The 22,806-nt window shown below is 35.4% G+C and overlaps 1 protein-coding gene across 1 annotated transcript; it reads left to right on the plus strand.

The window, feature by feature from the left end:
* Positions 1-1,264: 1,264 nt before the first annotated feature.
* Positions 1,265-15,723, plus strand: LOC117343595 (ornithine decarboxylase-like). The gene is made up of 8 exons (XM_033906030.1): positions 1,265-1,355; positions 10,828-10,925; positions 12,357-12,453; positions 13,066-13,142; positions 13,790-13,962; positions 14,388-14,525; positions 14,688-14,853; positions 15,517-15,723. The coding sequence occupies exons 1-8, from the start codon at positions 1,265-1,267 to the stop codon at positions 15,721-15,723; spliced, it is 1,047 nt and encodes a 348-aa protein (XP_033761921.1).
* Positions 15,724-22,806: the final 7,083 nt, after the last annotated feature.

Below are 22,806 nucleotides of genomic sequence, written 5' to 3' on the forward strand. Positions count from 1 at the left end.
GCTACATCATGCAGGCGTTCCTTTCTTCTATAACTCATCAGCACTGCTGAAATGTTGAATACCTTGGAGGCGACCAAGCTAACTTTTAAAAGAAAAGTCGAAAGGAGGTGCAATAGCCCAATTATTTAATGAATTTAATAAGTTTAAATTCTGAATTTCAAAAGAACGTCAAATACATAATAATCTAATTATGTATTATCTGAAATATGTCACTAATGAATTAAAACAGACAGGTTACGGCAACCAGCAGTGTCGACTATCTGTGAAGTATACAAGAACATTATCCACCATAACAAGCCTTCTACTACCTCCATCTAGGTCATAGCTCGTATTTTTATTATTATTATTATTATTCTATTTTCTTTTAATGTCGAAAAATGTGTCTGGGATATGTTGAAAAACCTATTTATTTTTTGAATATGCATTAATTTGCAATATGCTTTCCATTTCCATCTGTTACCGGTACACGTACTCCGATAGATCAACAAAATAATATCTGGTTTTATAAATATTCAATTTGCCAGCCAAAGAATAATGTTATCTTTAAGGGTTTTTACTGTATTGAAAATTACCTCCCATAAAGTAGTCTTCACAAGCTTACTTCTATAACCTATATCAAAGTTCCATTTTATATGAACATAAGGGAAGAAAAAAAGAAAAGTGATCTATTTAACGTTAACAAAGTTTTCAAAATTGATTATGTATAAAAAAAACACACACAAAAACAATATATATATATATATATAAAAAAAAATTACTCGCCTCTTATGACATGCCGTGAAATAAAGTAGGTAATTCTTTCCACGGCCATTAAGCAGAAAGCAGACTTTTCTAAGACCAGGTTTTGGGTATTACGTAACTTTAGTATTTCCGATATTGAGTTAAATTTTTAAATTCTGCTTTTATGTTAATTATACGATCATATCAAGATGAAATAAAAAGTATCAGACAGAAAATAACAATGATTGTTATTAAACATACGATTGAGGATTATCATGATAAAGGCCAAGAAGTTCGCTCTGTATACCTTGACATTAGCCCTGCAGGTAGGGCGTAAGAATAGTACCTGCTGCCCCGATTTCATGATTGTAAGAGGCGACTAAATTTGAGATTTGATCTTTTCTCTTCTTCATTTACAACTTTCTCCTTCCTAATGTCTCCTTTGACACTGTCTCGCCGACCTTTAGCTAAGCATTCGCCCCTGTGATGACTGCTTTGGGTTCTGTCCCATGGCCGAGACATGCATGTACCAGAGTCAATGAAAATGGTAGATGCAACTCCTGCTAAGCGCTCGACATTTTGGGAGCGTGACGATTGGTTCGCCTATCGTCAGTATAATTTGACCGGGGCAGATGGTCTGCTGGGTGTCTTCGGCTTCTGCTTTAATGAAGTCGGAGACAAACACGAACATATCGCAGCCTCCCAAAACACCCACATTCACCACAGCCATACCTCTCCCATAAATAGAAATGGCTTTATCTGTTGATAGGACGTTCACCAATCCAAACAAAAACCCTGAATAATTTTTTTTCTGATCAAGTTGTACTCGTTGTCATATTAGTTACTTAAATAATGTAAAGGGTTCACCCTTGTCTAACCCTCGATATTGATATCGCTTTAACAAAGCATCTTGCCTTACCTTAGGTGTTTACTTTGGTTTGTTTTTGTTTAACGTCCTATTAACAGTCAGGGTCATTTAAGGACGTGCCAGGTTTTGGAGGTGGAGGAAAGCCGGAGTACCCGGAGAAAAACCACCGGCCAACGGTCAGTACCTGGCACCTGCCCCACGTAGGTTTCGAACTCGCAACCCAGAGGTGGAGGGCAAGTGATAAAGTGTCGGGACACCTTAACCACTCGGCCACCGGGGCCTCTTAGGTGTTTAGGTGCTGCGGTTTCCTCTCATGGTTAAACTCGAAGTGCACTTCCACTTGGTCAACAAGATTGATTAAAGGGGCAATCCTTCGTTCGAACCCCAGATGTGTGTTGCACAGTAATTTAAAAGATTAATGAATAAAAGAAGCTTACACTCATATTTATTATCAACTGTGATGGAATAGATATCATATTTGTACAGAAAATCCGCAAAACTCTGCCACTCTGCATCCGCATGGGAATAATTGACCACGCCTCCATCGATAGGGTAAAGTTTATCACAGAATATACAGTGATATACAGTGGGTGTACGGTTTTTGTGAGCGGCAGCCGTGTTTACAAAAACTGATGTGTACATGAATGTAAATGAAGGAAATGTCTAAAGATAAAACAAATACACTGCATACTTGTAAAATCATTTATTGTGGTTCGATGAGGTATATATGTGATGTGTCAGCATGGTAACAAGCCTAACTTCGAGCAGAACTTCATTACAAACCTGTCAGTCTGTTGATTCGACTATCATGCAGTATATCCCGGAGAACTTTCCAGAAGCATTGCGAATTCCTCGTTTCGACTCGACTGACGCTCTCTTTCATCTTTCCAACTAGTTGCCGATATTTATAAGAGTTTATATGGCGTTCGCTATCTTGTCGTGTCCTCATTATCTTGTCGATTGACCCATTAGGTAAACGCTAACTCAGGGAGCCGTTTACGCCATTTTTGTTTCTGTTCGTGAACTTGTCTGCGCATGCTCGTATTGATAGTTGTTGGCGGCAATTAATTTTCGCACTTCGGATCGAAGTGACATTTTCAAAAACCTTTTATTTCTAAAAACTTTGGGTTATCTTCGGGCTTTGGGCGTTGTATTACGGTAAAGTTTATAACTTACTAATTAAGAAAAATTCAAGATTCCCGTTTACTTTTGTTTTTATAGCATAAACTGATTTCAACGATGGAATGCCCCATTAATATAATTGAGGCTTAGAAACAGTAGGATCCAAAACTGAATTAAGCTGCATCATGCAGGCGTTCCTTTCTTCTATAACTTATCAGTAATGCTGAAATGTTGAATACCTTGGAGGTGACCAAGCTAACTTTAAAAAAAGGTCGAAAGAAAATGCCAAAATAAACATGAGGAGGTGCAATAGCCCAATTATTTAATGAATTTAATAAGTTTAAATTCTGAATTTCAAAAGAACGTCAAATACATAATAATTTAATTATGTATTATCTGAAATATGTCACTAATGAATTAAAACAGACAGGTTACTGCAACCAGCAGTGTCGACTATCTGTGAAGTATACAAGACACGTTATCCACCATAACAAGCCTTCCACTACCTCCATCTAGGTCATAACTCGTATTTTTATTATTATTATTATTATTATTATTCTATTTTATTTTAATGTCGGAAAATGTGTCTGGGATATGTTTAAAAACCTATTTATTTTTTGAATATGCATTAATGTGCAATATGCTTTCCATTTCCATCTGTTACCGGTACACGTACTCCGATAGATCAACAAAATAATATCTGGTTTTATAAATATTCAATTTGCCAGCCAAAGAATAATGTTATCTTTAAGGGTTTTTACTGTATTGAAAATTACCTCCCATAAAGTAGTCTTCACAAGCTTACTTCTATAACCTATATCAAAGTTCCATTTTATATGAACATAAGGGAAGAAAAAAAGAAAAGTGATCTATTTAACGTTAACAAAGTTTTCAAAATTGATTATGTATAAAAAAAACACACACACTAAAACAATATATATATATATAAAAAAAAAAAATTACTCGCCTCTTATGACATGCCGTGAAATAAAGTAGGTAATTCTTTCCAAGGCCATTAAGCAGAAGGCTGACTTTTCTAAGACCAGGTTTTGGGTATTACGTAACTTTAGAATTTCCGATATTGAGTTAAATTTTTAAATTCTGCTTTTATTTTAATTATACGATCAATTCAACCTTTGTCATCAGTGAACTTATCAAGATGAAATAAAAAGTATCAGACAGAAAATAACAATGATTGTTATTAAACATACGATTGAGGATTATCCTGATAAAGGCCAAGAAGTTCGCTCTGTATATCTTGACATTAGCCCTGCAGGTAGGGCGTAAGAATAGTACCTGCTGCCCCGATTTCATGATTGTAAGAGGCGACTAAATTTGAGATTTTATCTTTTCTCTTCTTTCTTTACAACTTTCTCCTTCCTAATGTCTCCTTTGACACTGCTTCGCCGACCTTTAGTTAAGCATTCGCCCCTGTGATGACGTCTTTGGGTTCTGTCCTATGGTCGAGACATGCATGATGCAACTTCTGCTTAGCGCTCGGCATTTTGGGAGCGGGACGATTGGTTCGCCCATCGTCAGTATAATTGACCGGGGCAGATGGTCTGCTGGGTGTCTTCGGCTTCTGCTTTAATGAAGTCGGAGACAAACACGAACATATCGCAGCCTCCCAAAACACCCACATTCACCACAGCCATACCTCTCCCATAAATAGAAATGGCTTTATCTGTTAATAGGACGTTCACCAATCCAAACAAAAACCCTGAATAATTTTTTTTCTGATCAAGTTGTACTCGTTGTCATATTAGTTACTTAAATAGTGTAAAGGGTTCACCCTTGTCTAACCCTCGATATTGATATCGCTTTAACAAAGACTTTGATACCCGTTTAATTAGCCGCGTGCATATCAGTGAAGGTCATCTTGCCTTACCTTAGGTGTTTAGTTTGGTTTGTTTTTGTTTAACGTCCTATTAACAGTCAGGGTCATTTAAGGACGTGCCAGGTTTGGGAGGTGGAGGAAAGCCGGAGTACCCAGAGGAAAAACCACCGGCCTACGGTCAGTACCTGGCAACTGCCCCACGTAGGTTTCGAACTCGCAACCCAGAGGTGGAGGGCTAGTGTTAAAGTGTCCGGACGCCTTAACCACTCGGCCACCGGGGCCTCTTAGGTGTTTAGAATGAGTGCGTTAAAGTAAATGTTTATATAGGAACCACGGAACCAAATGATTTCCCATAGACGATAATGTTAACGTTTACCACTGTCCTGCTTAAATGGAGTTTTCAACACTGGTCCTCTAGCCCTAGGAGAATGTCATGTCGCAAAACTGTAAATAGAATATTTAAAAATTCTGCAATTTGAACCTTCTTTTATACGGGGCCGCCACCATCTTGTATTGAATTCAGCACCAAAAATTCACCTAAATTGACCACAAATTACACACTTAATTAATTTCCCTGACAAAAACAGTCTATAATTTTTTTTAACATCTACATGTATTGCCCAGCCAACACATAAAGCTTTGGAAACTTCTCTCACCTGAATATCCAATCAGTAGGCCCCGACGCATTTACCTTCCTATTAAATCTTCTGTCTAAACGGGGGAAACCCACAATCTATTTTTGATTTGGTTCTATTTATTGGTCGCTATAATATCACTTTACCATACGGGGCAATGTCCCCAATAGGAGACTTAGTATTGCTAACCCTATCGGCCCCCGCTAAAATTATTGATAGTGACCCTTGACCTTGGCCTAAAACCTCTGAAACTCCCAATCATCTGAGATATTATATCCCTATATCAATGTGCGAAGTTTGATCCAAAGTCCCTTAAGGAATGAATCCACTAGATCGCTGACAAAATTTAGGTTACGTACGTTCGTTCATGACGGACGGAGAGGAAACGTTTCGTCATCCAGGCCGGTTTCAACGGTAGGGGACTAATAATGATAATTTCACCAGCTTGCTTTTGCTTCAGTTTATACAACGACAATAGAAAAGCTGAAAATGGTTGTCTTAACCATAGATATGGTTTTACCAGAATTTATTAGTAAGACGTGGAACTCATCACTTAAGCATTGAATGACTTTCCGCTTCGGTTTAAAGGCAAAATGACTCTGTGCATTACAGGAAAATAGCATGAAACTTCGGACTCCGTATCAGTATGTAAACACATTATGCAAACACACAGACCGACAATACGGAGCGACTAGATAGATGAATTTAAAAAAACAAAAAGGATATTAACAGCTATTAAAAGCACTGAAAGTTACATACTGTAGAGGCAAACTGAATTAAACTACGTCATATAGATAATTCATTCTTCTACGATTCGACAACGACTAGTACTCCAAGGACCTCAGATGTTGATTACAGGATGCGATCAAGAACTTTAGATTGATCGAAAAAAAAATATCAAACTCTGCAAGATGTAAAAGGCTAGTTATTTTCATATTTTGCAGTATCAAATTTAAAAAAAAAAAACAAGTTCACAACAAACAAATAAATAAATAAAATACGTTGTGTGAGATATTTTAATATTGTGTTTGGATAAGCCTTAATGAATACTGACTAGCACTGAATCGTTGAAAGCATGAAATGGCTGCGTTAAAAACGGCGACGTAATTTTTTTTAACTGATGGGCTAATGACATGTTTAAATGAAATAGTTTCTACTCACCTTTCTGACTTTTCTTGGCCTGCGTCATTACATAGTTAGCAATGTTAGATAACTAAGTACGTCATTCAAAAGAAGCTTAAGCGTCCGTCTTTGTTATAGACTAGAAGTATTTCATTAGTTATCATAATGGCGGATAACAATGTCTCCTTCATGCAGCCATCCAGACGTATCATGTGTTTTTCTTCCCATTAATTCCTCTTAAATAACGTCAATAAAAATATCCACGGTGTGCGGATTAATTTTCTATATCAAATAATAAAATTCTGGAACACATAATATGTATTATGCGCAGTTACGCTATGACACATGTGACAATTTTAGTTTGTAACTTAATTACCGACTGGCTTGAATATGTTTTATGTTATAGAGAAGTTATACCTAAATATGGAAATGTGATTGACAGAAGAGCAGGAATGCGATAGATTCGACGCTTGAAACAGTATAAATACCGCAGCTTTGAAACTGACATTACACACGCGTTCTTCAGTGGAACGAAGAGGACCGCCGACGGACCTGACTCGACCACCTTACATCTCGTTAGGATTGTCGTTCGATAGAGAAGTCCTACTTCTGACAGAGGTGGGTATGATGTAATGCTTCTAGTATTGTTTACATTTAAACCGTGACAAATCAACAAAAATGTGTAAGCACTGACTGACACAACAATAGCTATAACTAACTTGTTTCGCTGACCTTCATAACCTTACTTGTTGAAGAAGATGATTTGAAAAAATAGCTCTGTCGAAGGTGAGGTGTTTTTAATATTTTAACGATTTAAAAAAATTAATTAATTGTGTAATTGTGTAATTGTGTAGTGGATTACATCTGAGCAATATTCCATCAAAATATTTATTACAGCATGTTTCAGAATGAAAATATTATAAGAAATATTGAATATTATGATTATCTTATGATAATACTATAATACTACATTGTTATAGATGTACACAGTAAATAATCCTGTTAAAGGATCTGAGTCACACAGGCAGCCACATTTTATTTCCAATTGATATGCTGAAAAAAAAAAAACAATAAAAAAGACAGATATTTTGAGAGATATGTGTTATAATGTATGTGGTTCGGAGATTTGTAGCTCGATACCAGGCTAAAATTTATACTTGATAAAACAATACGATAAAATCTGAACAGTAACAGAGCACAAAATCAATAGCCATACTGTGTTTACGAAGTGTAGAATTTTTCGTACTGCAGAAATAGTCTGGTGAATATTTCAGTTTGTAAACAAGATATATACACAATCAAAAAGGATATTTGATAAAACAAATCGTATTTTGATTTCATTTTAACTATTATTAAGGGTTCCGATATTCCAAAAAAAACTCAATATAGTTATGTACTATATATAAACATATTTGATATATACAAACGGATTATCTCGAATAATCTGTCGGTAAGAATTATCTCGAGTAATCTGTCGGTAAGAATTATCTCGAATAATCTGTCCGTAAGAATTATCTCGAGTAATCTGTCGGTAAGAAATATCTCGTGTAATCTGTCGGTAAGAAATATCTCGTGTAATCTGTCGGTAAGAATTATCTCGAATAATCTGTCGGTAAGAATTATCTCGAGTCTCGAATAATCTGTCGGTAAGAATTATCCCGAATAATCTGTCGGTAAGAATTATCTCGAATAATCTGTCGGTAAGAATTATCTCGAGTAATCTGTCGGTAAGAATTATCTCGAGTAATCTTTCGGTAAGAGTTATCTCGAATAATCTGTCGGTAAGAATTATCTCGAGTAATCTGTCGGTAAGAATTATCTCGAGTAATCTGTCGGTAAGAATTATCTCGAGTAATCTGTCGGTAAGAATTATCTCCAATAATCTGTCGGTAAGAATTATCTCGAGTAATCTGTCGGTAAGAATTATCTCGAATAATCTGTCGGTAAGAATTATCTCGAGTAATCTGTCGGTAAGAATTATCTCGAGTCTCGAGTAATCTGTCGGTTAGAATTATCTCGAATAATCTGTCGGAAAGAATTATCTCGAATAATCTGTCGGTAAGAGTTATCTCGAATAATCTGTCGGTAAGAGTTATCTCGAATAATCTGTCGGTAAGAGTTATCTCGAATAATCTGTCGGTAAGAGTTATCTCGAATAATCTGTCGGTAAGAATTATCTCGAGTAATCTGTCGGTAAGAATTATCTCGAATAATCTGTGGGTAAGAATTATCTCGAGTAATCTGTCGGTAAGAATTATCTCGAATAATCTGTCGGTAAGAATTATCTCGAGTAATCTGTCGGTAAGAATTATCTCGAGTAATATGTCGGTAAGAGTTATCTCGAGTAATCTGTCGGTAAGAGTTATCTCGAGTCTCGAGTAATCTGTCGGTAAGAAATATCTCGAGTAATCTGTCGGTAAGAATTATCTCGAATAATCTGTCGGTAAGAATTATCTCGAGTAATCTGTCGGTAAGAATTATCTCGAGTAATCTGTCGGTAAGAATTATCTCGAGTAATCTGTCGGTAAGAATTATCCCGAATAATCTGTCGGTAAGAATTATCTCGAATAATCTGTCGGTAAGAGTTATCTCGAGTAATCTGTCGGTAAGAATTATCTCGAGTAATCTGTCGGTAAGAATTATCTCGAGTAATCTGTCGGTAAGAATTATCTCGAGTAATCTGTCGGTAAGAATTATCTCGAGTAATCTGTCGGTAAGAATTATCTCGAGTAATATGTCGGTAAGAATTATCTCGAGTAATCTGTCGGTAAGAATTATCTCGAGTAATCTGTCGGTAAGAGTTATCTCGAGTAATCTGTCGGTAAGAATTATCTCGAGTAATCTGTCGGTAAGAATTATCTCGAATAATCTGTCGGAAAGAATTATCTCGAGTAATCTGTCGGTAAGAATTATCTCGAGTAATCTGTCGGTAAGAATTATCTCGAATAATCTGTCGGTACATGCTCGAAATATTTTACAAAATGCTTTGTCATATTTTGACTGTTTTGTTCTTCTCTCTGTGGAGAGTAAAGCACAAGATAGTTCCAATTATACCTGCAAGACTTTTTACGTATCTCTATATACTGGCAGGGTGTCGTAATGTCTTATAAAAAAACCAACAACAACAAAAAACAACAAAAAACAGAGAACATCCAAAGAAGGACGTAACCGTTAGTCTAACTTTAAACCTATAAAATACGAACAAAAATATAGATTTATATGAAGACCCTTGGAGCTTACACAGGTTAGATGGAACATGAACGTAGACAAATTAAAATCTCGCTATGTTTTGTATATATATATATATATATATATATAACTTTATCAAGTTAAACTTCATAATCTCTTGAGGATTTATCTTCGTTTAATTTCCGTCAAACCAGCTCAGTTACGTCAACATTCATAAGTGAAGTACGTCATTAATATCTAAAAATGGAATGTGAACCAACCATGCGAGCGCCAAATTACATCTCCGGATGACAAACCGAAAAGCATGGATTTGTCTATTAAATACCGAGAAGTTGCACTGCCATTTCATGATTGCTTTTCACGTTTAAATTATATTTAAGTTTTGTCCAACAGACTCACGTTGTCTCTGTAAATCGTAGATGACGTTGGGTTTTTACCCATTCCATTTCGTTGCCTCTGCGGAAACAACCAGTGCGTATAGTCGACTTTGGGCTTCTGATGCGTAACTTTAATCGCCCGTCCGTTAGTCTTCAAAACAAACTAGCTTACGTGCATAGCATATTTCCTGCGGCTCATTTGTATTTAGAGAGTATTAGAGATAAGAGGTTCCCTGTAATTAATGGGTAGTTTCCAGCTTTTACTTAAATTATGATATACTACGGTATTGATTCTCAAATTATATCATCATTAGTATATATATTCTATCATTTAACCTATTGTTGTAATTTTGTAAGAGGGTAGTTTTTAAAGTATCTAAAGATCTTCCCATAGATATTTCAATAATGTTGGGGGTTCATTTAGATTTAGATTGTATATATAATGTCACTTTCAGCTACCTAGCTTACATCTTGTTTCGAATAAATAGCCATTCTTAGCCAATCTTAATCGAAGTGTGGTTATTTCATTTAGCCATTTTATTCCCTTTGATGTTATATACATTTGTATTCACAAAGTCCATATCATCTATTTATTATCTCTTATCATTTTAACGCCTTTTTTATTTTAATGATCTAAATGTATAATCCGAGTGCTTTTAAAAATGAACATTTAACCTGATTGTTGTCTTCGCCACCCACGCGTTTGTTCGAAAGATAGTAAATGAATCATCATGGCCCTAAATGACGAGAGCCGTCGATGTGGCGTTAAATCCAAACAAACTAATAAACAAAACAATCCACACCTACATCACCATGTAGAGTTTAACAGTCGGCGCCGTTACAATTACTTTGAACAATTTGTGGAAACTTTGTGAGACTTTATTTTGTGTTGTGTGGTGCACTATTTGATGACACGTAATTAAATCATAGACATAAATACCTTTTAATTGCTTTCAGACTTAAGGGCAATGGAAGAGGATGACTTACAGATTGTGAAAGTTAGATGTTCACACAGAGAATATATCCAGCGTCAGATTAACTACCAAACAGAACTGGTAAGATCGGCTCACATACTATCTTATTGGGGAAGAAAATCATGTTCTACGATCAGTGGAACCTTCAATTAAGACAATTCTTTTCGAATATCAATATTTAAGTTTTTGTTTGTTTTTGTTCATGTTCTTGTTCATCATTTAATGTATAAACAAACAGGAGAGTTACAGACCAGTACGGTCCTTCAGCATTTCTGTTGAATATTACAATGCTATAATTGTTCAGTTAGGTAGTTGGCGTTGAATACTATTGATCTTACTAACTTTTTGGGCATATTTTATCTTTACGAATGTATAATTTAATTTTGCTTGTAACAAGCATTTTCATTGGCTCAAAAAATTATGTTATCATCTCATAACATAAAAAAAATAAACTGTGACGTCAGCGGAGTAATCGTTGTTCACGGGATTTTGTGTTTATAGATGTGTTTTTAAATATCTGGAGCAAAATAAACATGTTAAACTTAATGAAAATGTCTCTTATCGTTGTTAATTAAATTATAAGGGTTAACTGTAATATTTTTTTTACGTTATTGAGCAATAACACACAAAAAAAACTGGGGTGTACTCTTTTCATAATCCGCTTCGCGGTTTATTCAGAGTACACCGCAGTTTTTTGTGTTATTGCCCAATAACGTAAAAAAAATATTACAGTTAACCCTTAAATAGTACGAAGTACGTTATTCATACTCGTGTCCTGACCGGGTCCCGAGCACGCCTCGCATTCTACGACACCAAATCGCCTCGTCAGAAATATCCGCGAATAATCATCTTCACATACCTTCTTCTGGACTGCTGGATTATCGCTGTGGTCACGTGCGTTTATAAATATAGCAACAAAGAGCCCGACAACTTTTACATCCGTGAGTAATGAGTAGTAACACTCCCACACTATAATCCGCTATAATTTAAGTGCGTCAACGTATGTGACACTGTCCTCAGATTGTTTAAATATTCAAAATAAGGATTAAAAGATTATTTGTTTATTACAATTTAAATGCACAATTATATTTTCCCTATGATTGCAATGAACAGTTTTGCGATTCTGCTCTTCCGGGTCCGAAAAACAACAACAACAACAATAACAATAACAACAACAACAACAACAACAACAACAGCAGCAACAACAACAAAAAACAAACAAAAACAAAAACAAAAAACAAAAAACGAAAAAAAAAAATTAAAAAAAAAAAAAAAAAAATAAGGAAAATTAAAAAAAAAACAACAACCGTTGTTCATATGTATTTGTTGTCGTTGCCATCATTCTCATCCGATGAACAATGAAATACGTACCGGTACAAGTTTGTATGTTGAAACATATCTTTGTCCGTGATAAATATATCTTAGCATAAAGTATTTGATGTCGCCGACCTTAATTAATGCCATATGATTAGTTAGGATATTAGAATATTCTACATGCAATATTAACGGCAGGAAATAGACGATCCCCTGGCAGTAGTTGACATTGATGAGTTGGTGGAGAGGTACAGAAAATGGTACAAACTACTTCCAAGGGTTGAGCTCTTCTACGGTAAAGATATTTTATTAATTCCTATTAATCATCATACTTTGTATATGTATACTTTCTTATATTTATACGACGTATAATATAAAACTAGTGTCTTTGTAATACTTAGTTAAGGGTCATCTAATAGCAAATCCAGTGATATTTTACAAGCCAATAATTGACTACAATGGTGACACAGAAGTACCTTGATCAATTGTTAGTATGTATCATTGCTAGCCGTGGACCTTGCTATTAACTTGTAATTTGTTAAGATGTCTGTACGTTTCAACAAAACATGGGGATATAATTAGCTCATGTTTATCACATATATTGCACAAAATAAGCATGCTGTTATGCAAGTGTCTATAAAATACACAATTTGTTTGACCGGATTTGACTTTATATACGTAAAAACATTGATTCCTTTAAATGCAAATGGTGGTTGTGAATAATATCACACAAATATGGCATATAGGGAAAACAAAATCACTGTATGCCTTAGAGTCAAATAAAGTCAAACATATGCTCCTTTTGTGCGTTATAGACACTTATGAAAAAAGACTGATAACAGTTTAACAACACGTTTCTGGGTCCCTTTTCATTGTTTGATACACAAAACTAAATTGTTTTCAACAGCTTTAAAATGCAACAATGATAAGAAGATCGTTGATACTCTCGTCAAGCTGGGGAGCAGTTTTGACTGTGCAAGCAAGGTATACACTTAAGATATTTTCCCATTATAACCTGCCTTGAATCTATCAAGGAGTGCATTATGCATTCATATGCCAATATAAACAGTCAAAAGACATTTATATATATACGTATGTTTCATAGATTCCCGATAACAGTTATTAAAAGGAAAAGGAACGGACTTTTCAGTAACTACACACTGTAACCTATAAGTCAATTCCATATTAACACAAATCCGATATCGAAAGTTTTTGGAAAGAAATCCTTAAATTATATTCACCAGGATCCCATTTGTCTGTAAAAGAAATGATATCTTTATAGTGTAGCTGTCTTTAATTAAACAATAATGTATCAAAAAATCACAACTCAAAAATGATTTTCTTACACTTTAATATATCATATGAAAGTATCATCACTCGATCATTTGGATGTTGAAACTAACAACGCTCATGTTATTATGACATATAGTTTGATGTCGTATTACACAAATATTACGTTACAACAGTGACGTGATATTATATTAATTTATTTTCATATGACGAAAAGTATGACAGCACTCACATGATCAGTATTGCCCGAAATACCGTTTGAAGCATTTATTATAGAATGTGATTATGTCAAAGGAAATGATAAAAAAAAATGAAAGGCTTTCTTTTGTTATGTTAAATAGGGCGAGATTAAACAGATTTTGGACTGTGGAGTTGATCCCTCTCGCATCATCTATGCCAATCCGTGCAAACAAAACTCGCATGTATCTTACGCCCTGAAACACAATGTGGATTTGATGACATTTGACAGCGAAAAGGAACTTACCAAAACCATGACGATATGTAAATCAGCAAGGTGGGTTGATACATATGTTCAATAAATAAGGGCATCAACTAGGATTTCGATAGGATATGTGGCTTGATTTCCTTTTAAAAAGAGTCTGCAGATTTGAATGGAAGCTGACATTGACAGCGATTGTTTTGATATATTATTTATTGATAAGAAAAAAACCAAGATGAATATGAACCAACTTAAGTATAAAACCGCAATACAAACAAATATGTACTAAAACAGTGTAATGTAGCAACACAAACATCTAGTACTAAAAAAGTGCAATGCAGCAACACAAACATCTAGTACTAAAACAGTGTAATTCAGCAACACAAACATATAATTACTATAGATGTTTGTATCACTGAACTATTGCTGCACTATTTTACAGGTAAGTATTACTACACATTTAAGAAATGTTAAACTGGTACTAACGCACTACATTCCAGGTTGTTGCTACGATTCCGGCCAAAACACACGTGTAAAGTAGTCTATGACTTGGGAATGAAGTTTGGTTGTGCCCTCGAAGAAGCTTCGGATCTATTTTTATCGGCAAAGAAAAAGGGATTGAATATCGTTGGTGTGAGGTGCGTAGCATACATAGATAGTATATGAGTTTTTCGTCATCACCAGCATAACTTTACATATATTATAGTTTCTTCGTTCTTAGAACAAAGTGCTCTATACCTAAGAAATAACTTGTTAAATATTCAAAATTGAAGATACTCCTTCACATGTATTTGTTACAGTTTCCATGTTGGAAGTAATTGTCTCAGTTCCGATGCATTTTCGTCATCAATCAAAGAAGCAAGGATGATATTTGATATCGGGCTCCAGGTCGGTTTTGCTATGGAGATCCTTGATATAGGAGGTGGTTTTAGGGGCAGAGATATTGATCACCCGACTATAGAAGAGGTATGTAAATTGGTTACCACGACACATTACCGAACAAGGTTAGTTTGTTCACCATTGGGATAGAGGAAGAATTTAGGGTGTGTTATGTTCCTAGTATTGATAGATTTGATATTTTCATTTTGTTCGATATGTATACAATGTACAACGTTTTCACGTTTTTAAAAAGAAAGAAAGAAAAAGAAAAAAGAAAAATGCTTATTTTGAGATTATTCAGCTAATTTCTGAAGTTAGGAGAGGGTATAGAGAAATCAATGTCTGTCTGTCTGTCTGTCTGTCAAATGTTGTGAGTCTGGGCTTTTTGTTTTAGATTCTTCGATCCGCCAATTTATGGCAGTATGCCATTTTAGTAATGATTACCCCCCCCCCCCCCTCCCCCCCCCCCCCCCCCCCCCCCCCCGGGCCTATTTTAGACAGATGATGTGTGTATAACTCGTTCAATAGCTTTCATCCAAACTTCTCATAACTATGCACATATGTACATGGAAGATTTACAACTTCTTTGAGTACTGCTTTGAACTGTTCTTTTAATGCTATCCATCTAGTACAATATTGTATAATAAATTGAAATGAATTAATGTGCTCAATAAAAAGGATATTCAAAAAATAATCATGACAAATATTGAGATTGTTGTAAACACCGTATTTCAATTTATTTGTATAAAGAATGCAGCCGTTATCAACCAGAGCCTGGATGAGTACTTCCCTGAAAGAGACGGAGTAAAAGTCATCGCTGAACCAGGACGGTACCTCGTGGAAACTGCTGTCAGTACTGGAGTGAATATAATTGGACAAAAGTTTGTCTATAACAATGGTACGTTTAGGATATACATATCAAATGTACGTTTCAATGATGGGTTGAACATAAAGTAAGGAATAGGTATACTGCTCATGAGCGAATCTAAGAAAGAACAAATAAAACGGGTTCTAAGAAAAGGAGAACATTGAATAATGGCCGAATTTTCTCCAGCGAGAAGGCAATGATAGGTACAATTGAAATGTGCAATATAGATTATTATTAAATTATACCTGGGCTGATTATGAGACATATATCAATGTACATCTTAAACATTCATTTTCAATCGTTCCGTTTGTTTATAATTTCAGACAAAACCATCATTGAACATGCCATGTACAACATTAATGATGGCATATACGGATCATTCAGTCGAATTAATGATGGAACAAGAGTGTTGATAATGTCACCGATTACTGGAAAGGTTTGTGTTTATAAATGCTCTTTTATTTCTTAAAAATTAAATACGAAAAATTGTTTCTAAAAGTAATTTACTCATGCATATGTATATCGTTCCCAGAGGTCACATAATGGTTGTGATTGCGATTGCCCTAGGACTCCAAAAATGAAATCTTATGAGACCTTTTGAAAAATATATTAGTAATTGAATTGGTAATTAAATGCTTCTTTATAATCTTTAAGATTTTGCTATACCATGTGCAAAGTTCGATAATATGGCCTCGTTGTTATTATTTCAAAACAAACGTTGCAAAAACTGTAATAATGACGTCTCACAACATTGCTTTAAATTATCAACAGTGACGTATTGTTTCAATTGTGTATCAGATTGTATTTACATCCTTTCCAGGACAGAAAGAAAATACATAAAAGTACTTTGTGGGGTCCAACATGTGCAGTCACGGATTGCCTGGCTGTAGGTATCCATTTACCGTTGATGGAGGTCGGAGAATGGGCATGTATAAGTTACACAGGAGCGTACTCGTTCTGTCGCTCGTCCAAATTTAACAGCATGCCATTACCCAGGATGTATTACTTCTGTTCACGCGACACTTGGTATGTACCTTATTAAACCCTTGCCGGTGAAACTGTGGGACTTTAGGTACTTTTAGGTTTCCGCAATGCTTCAAGATATGTTGGTCAAAGTTTTTATGTAACTTCAGTATGAGTTGCTACAGATCAACTTCGAGTTTCAGTGTTTTTGGGTCAAGGTCACTGTTACTATTTTAGTAGGGACCGGTAGGGGACTTGTATTGCTTGAGCAATACCCAGTATGCTCGAGTGGTCCTGTTGTTTCACAGAAGGTCTTCTGTATATCACATCATCATTACCTTGTCTGTAAATAAAAAGTATTTATTTCTAATAGATTAAATCACCAGTTATTCATCTGTATCAAAAATGAAATAATGATAAGTGTTATCAATTGTTATTTTGCATTTTGATTAACACACTAATAAATAGATAAAGAAATAAACAAAAACACCCCCCCCCCCCCCCCCCCCCTCGTAAAAAAAAACAACAAAAACGTAAAAACTGATAAGGATAACGATTGCTTATTGGACCGAAAGTTACATAATAAATTAGATAGAATTTATTTATTATGATACAATTTCTCAATTATTCGCTCTATTTAAATGAAGCACAGACATTTAGAGGGTATATTGCGTAATGTATGTATTGTATGTACACTGTAAAAATATATAACTGTCTGCTCTTGTTATCATCTTTTGTCGGTAATGTAGCATCTTTAAATAAGGAATGTGAACATTTGATTTACTGCAGGGAGACCTTGAAGGTCAAAGGTTAAATGGAGAAACAAATATCACATTATTGACAGCATCTGAAACAATGGTAAGTGTTGTCTAATAATTTATCCACTTCTTGTTAACGTAATGTCACTATAGTTGAAATTGTCATAATTCAAAATCTATGTATATCCTCTTCAACCTCCTTCGTTGTTATGACGACAATGAATAATCCTTATAATCAATTATACAGCAGCTTGGATATACAAACTATGTCAATTTCTTTTTAGGAATATTCGCTTTGAAAAAAATATTCCTTTTGTTATAGAGTGTATATAAACCAACAGAATTGTTAAAACGAAATGTCGACAGTTCAAAATCAATATTTATATCACAACTAGCGACGCCATATATTATTTGTCTTCGTTTTGTCAAACCTGTTGTCAATTTACTTGTAATTAATCTCTTATTTGGGTTTCATTTCGAGATTGGTAAGTGGATAACGTAGAATTATGTAACACAAGTCGATGGTGAAATATTGAAAAAAAACTGCAAATAAACGCATTTTAGTATTGTATATGTGCGTGATACGGTGCAATATCTGAGGACTTTCTACATACCTTGGAATCCGTCTTCATTATCATTACAATATGTTGCTTTTCAAGATAATCAATAAAATTATTTCAATGCCTATGAATATTTAAGACATGTCTGTTTATTCAATTTTAGGTACAGCTCACTGAAGATAGCATCGATATTGCTGCTGCTGCTGTCTTTCTGTCCTGAATGTTTTAATGAGAAAGTTTACTTGTCTTTATCCATTATCAATTATCTGTACATCCAGTGACTCGGACGAGTAGAGATTTGATTATAACCTGAGTATCACCTTGGACGTTTTGCGATGAAAAATGCATGTTTGCTATTCGAACAAAGCATTCATAACATTTTCTTCATCGATCATATGTTTATTCTAGTATCTAACGAAAAAATGTTCATTAGGAACTGGTAATTATATCAAAGAATACTGTCGATAAAACAATTGAGGAGTGAAAGAAAATTTGAAAAATATGGTGTCTAAGTGACGGAAAAGGATCCAAAGGATCACAAGAACGGGAAAACTAGACAAAGGAAAAAGAGGTGGATTTACGGACAGGATCCGTGTCTTTATGTTCATATAGACAGTTCGTCTGGAAAAAAGCAGATAAATATATACATTGTATACGGAAGCCTGTTAGTGCACATGTAAACAAATACAATGTCGTCATTCCAACAGATGCATCACAAAACATATATGATCACACTGTATCTACATTATTATATCTCTATTTACCCAGATGTGCCTAAAATCAACATAACGACAAACACATTTTAATGATATAATTCGATAAAATGTACCCTGTGTAATGTGTGTATACTTTGTTTTGCCTCCTCCCCCAACCCCACCCTCCTCTAAAAATAATAAATAAATAAAAGAACAAGATAAAGCCATTTGTTTACCTGTTAGACCAGAGCGAGGCTCAATGTTGATGATGGTTTGTATGTTGTCGGCGCTTTACTGTAAGCAGAATATAAAAATGTACTGTATATTCTCAAGTTTAAAGAAACACTCGATCATCTGTGTTCCGGAATATTACATGTATTATATTATATTTATTTCAAGACACGTCTTCCTTATAAAGCTTTTGAAAAGAATAATATGTGTTTCGTGAATCTGATTTAAATCGGTACTGCTCGGTGCTGTGCATCACGTTTTATCTGTTGAAGACCGTTAAACCATAAAACGATGAATCAGTAGGCGGTCTTCCACAACTGTTACATTCTTCAGCACATCTGTTGTGTTCATAAAGAAACAGTGATGCACAAAAAGACGGCAGCCAAACTCAGCAGAGAGGTGTTAGCTTTCATGATTTAACTATACATCCTATCGCTAACTACAGCCATTGCAGAACAGCAAAACTTGTGTAAAATCTAAAACTGTTTTCAACGTTTAAAGTTCTCAAACAAGGTATTGAAATAATAGAACAACTGCAGTAGATGGATTCACGAAAATTGATTTTGGAATATCTTAAGGAAACAGAAATTTCATCAGGTAGTTATTTTGTATACTGTTATTTTGTATACTGCTTAATGTTACCGCATTTATGTAGTTTGAAGATGGTTTCAGTGCCTCCATCCCTCCCCCGACTCGCATTTGCCAATTGATGAACTCTCCAACCGACAATACATACGATTTTCCATCATAAGACCGATGTTAATTCACTATAATGTAAACTCCAATACACATTGGTGTGACATCCCTCACAATCCATCTTTAATCCCATGTATTACTAAGCGTCAAGCAAGAAGAACCTATAGAACCATTTGAATGGCTAGGTACTGAATGACAGAACCATGCAAAAGGAGGATTCTTATCTCACGGGTGTCCTACTTGAGATGGTTTGGAAAGAAATTGGATGACTATCTCTAGCATTTCTGGAACTGGGAGCTAGATGTGAGGTGGTTATGGCAATTTCCAGACATGCTAGACCATCCAATTTCTTTCCAAACCACCATAGTGATGGATTTTATAGAACATGGTCAGCCTTGCGTCTTTTCTGTGGTCTGCAAAAAGGATGCGAGGCTGGCCACTAGTACTCGGTGCAGTGTTAAATTGATACTGGCAAGCGCTACCAAACACTAGGTAAACCTTTACATGTAGACGTTTATGGTATATAGAGCCGTCACACCTTAATGTTTGGTGATGGCCTGATCCCAAACAATTATCACTGGTGACTACAGTTAGTGACATACCAGTATATGTATATGTACCATGGAAGATTGTAAGGATATATATATAAGTATACATGTTTGGTCTCTGTTCTCCTATTGCAATCTGCCTGTCAGGTAGCACATCAGATGATGTAGACCACTGAGGAGTGTCGAATGACACGTGCACCCGCGCATGACTTCACACTCATAGGAAGGTGCCGTATGCAATGGAGCACACGTGCACAGGTAATACTGGGTACTCAGTATGGTCACCACATTGGACAGGCAGGGTAATACATAGTGTATATGTATATTAACAATTACAATTGTACGTAAATGTAAATATCATTAACCAATGTTCATCATATTGGCCCCTCTAAGATTTGGTATAGTATCACTGAAATTACTAGAAGGTGCATATACAACATTGTTTATCAGTACTATTTAAGGACAAGGATTAAGAAAATAAGATAATTCACTACTACATGTACTAGATAAACTATAAACCTTCAAAGCAATTACGTGGTTCATAAGAAATCACTGGCAATCAATTCAGCAAATATAGTACGCAGTCTCTTTATTGATTAACATACTCCATTTGAAATCAGAATGTGGCGATTGCTTCCATTCTGTCCTTATCGCATCAGTACGTCCATTCAAATGTTCCTCCGTTACCTCTGAGAAGTTGAGCATGTGATTTCCTATCCTTTGACAGATTTGGTCATTGAACGTTTAATGGCGGACAACATGGTCTCGTTTGGAAATGTGAAGTTAGATGTGTTCGATGTTTGTTCGTATGCCTAGTGGTTCCGTTTTCACGTTTGCATGTAGGGGGAAATTTGAAAGATCGCCTCAAGAAAACTGACGATTGCGGCCTGCTTTCTCTTCAATATGATTATTTCCTCCTCTGAGGTGAACTTGACCTTGACTTTGGCCGTCCAAAATGTCTTCTTCAGCTCAAACTCCTTGAACCTTTGATATTTCTGAAGAACTTTCTCTCCCTTCACTCCAGAGATATATTTAGCTGTTGATAGGTATGTTAAACAAACCAAACCAAACCAAACCAAATCAAACCAAACCAGTGATATATTGTCATAGAAAAGGTTCAGAGGTGGCTTATCCCTCTACATCTACGAATTCCATCCTTTCTTGCGGACACGTATCCATCCAAATGATGCTTGTTGTACCAGAACATGACGTCCATCTGGTGTTTGGGAGGGGAACACGTGATCAGCTTCACAGACATTGTATTGCAGGCCCCTTCAACAGATAGCAGATCGCTAACATAGGACTAGGCTATCGGACATAATATTTCAGCTTACTATGAACTTAGAAGTTATTTCTGTCGTGCCTACTTGTCGCAGGACCTTGTGGAATAGAGGAGCCATTATTACATGTACAATTCTCAGAAGATCTCTGTTCAGGCTCAGATACATTAATTGAATTCTTTAATATAATCAAATAGATAGATAAACCTGGTATCTGTAGAAAACATTTCCGGATTGCAACTCACGTCTTTTATATTACTAGATACTATAGATAGATAATTTTCTCAAGAAATTTAGAAAGTACACTAAGCATGTTTAAGGGTCTAATTTTTTTTTTAATTTTAATTTTTTTTTCTACAATAAAGGTTTTACTTTTGTCAGTTTATCGGGAACTGATCCGGTACTAATAGATTAGTCTCATCTTCACCACCAAAACTCAGACATTATGTCAGAAATTAATGAAAGGGAGTAAATGAAATGGAACATCGTGATATATGGGATTAAGGAGTGTAATTCGACCTCAAAAGAAACCAGAAACACTCACTATATGAAGCATTTGGCCAATTTTGTTGGGAAAATGCGACGTGAGGAGCAAATAAAAGGACATCAAAAGTCACGAAACTCGGGAGATACAAAGAAGATAGATCACAGAAGGAAACCGCTTAATTAATAACAAAAGAAAATTAGACCCTTGTTAGTGGTATTTAGCAGTGTGGACACAAAGAAGTCGTTATTCAGGAATATACTATTCTCTGACTATATAGGGCCGTGTACCCATGAGTACTGGTCTCATTTAGTTAGTTTATGCAGAGACTTGTATATCAGATATACGTCTCTGGTTTATGGACAAAATCGGCTAGGGTTAGGGTGAAATAGTCCGTCATTGCCATGGCTGCCATTCACAATTGTAGCTTTAAATTGATTGAGCATTCGCCTTATTCGCCTGATCTCGCTCCATGAGACTTGAAATCATCTATTTCCAAAACTGAAAACAGCTATTTCAGGCACCCTAGCTAAGCCTAACCCTAACATGCAGTGGTTGACTTTCTGAACACCCAAGAAAAGGAGTTCTATAAAAGTTGCATTGAGGCCCTGATACTGAAGAGGATTATGTAGAAAAATAATACAATATGTCCGCCAAAATTCAAATCCTTCAATATGACGCTTACAACTCAGCCCTCGTAGAAGGTATATATACAATGTATATATACAGTATATCGTTTGATTGTGATTACAAACTATCTTATTTACACAAAGTATAATACTGCTGACGATCAACACCAAAATATCGCAATATTTTACAATATAGACAACATCGGCCGAGAGTGTGAGGTTGTGTGTCCCTGTATCAAAATATATTGATTTGTTCCGGATCTATGTATCCGTCTCATCTTTTGCTGCTTAGACAATCCTTGATCATGTGATCACTGTTTTGTTCAAA

The sequence above is a fragment of the Pecten maximus genome, chromosome 2 (genome assembly GCF_902652985.1).
Source record: "Pecten maximus chromosome 2, xPecMax1.1, whole genome shotgun sequence".
In the NCBI taxonomy this organism is placed as follows: domain Eukaryota; kingdom Metazoa; phylum Mollusca; class Bivalvia; order Pectinida; family Pectinidae; genus Pecten; species Pecten maximus.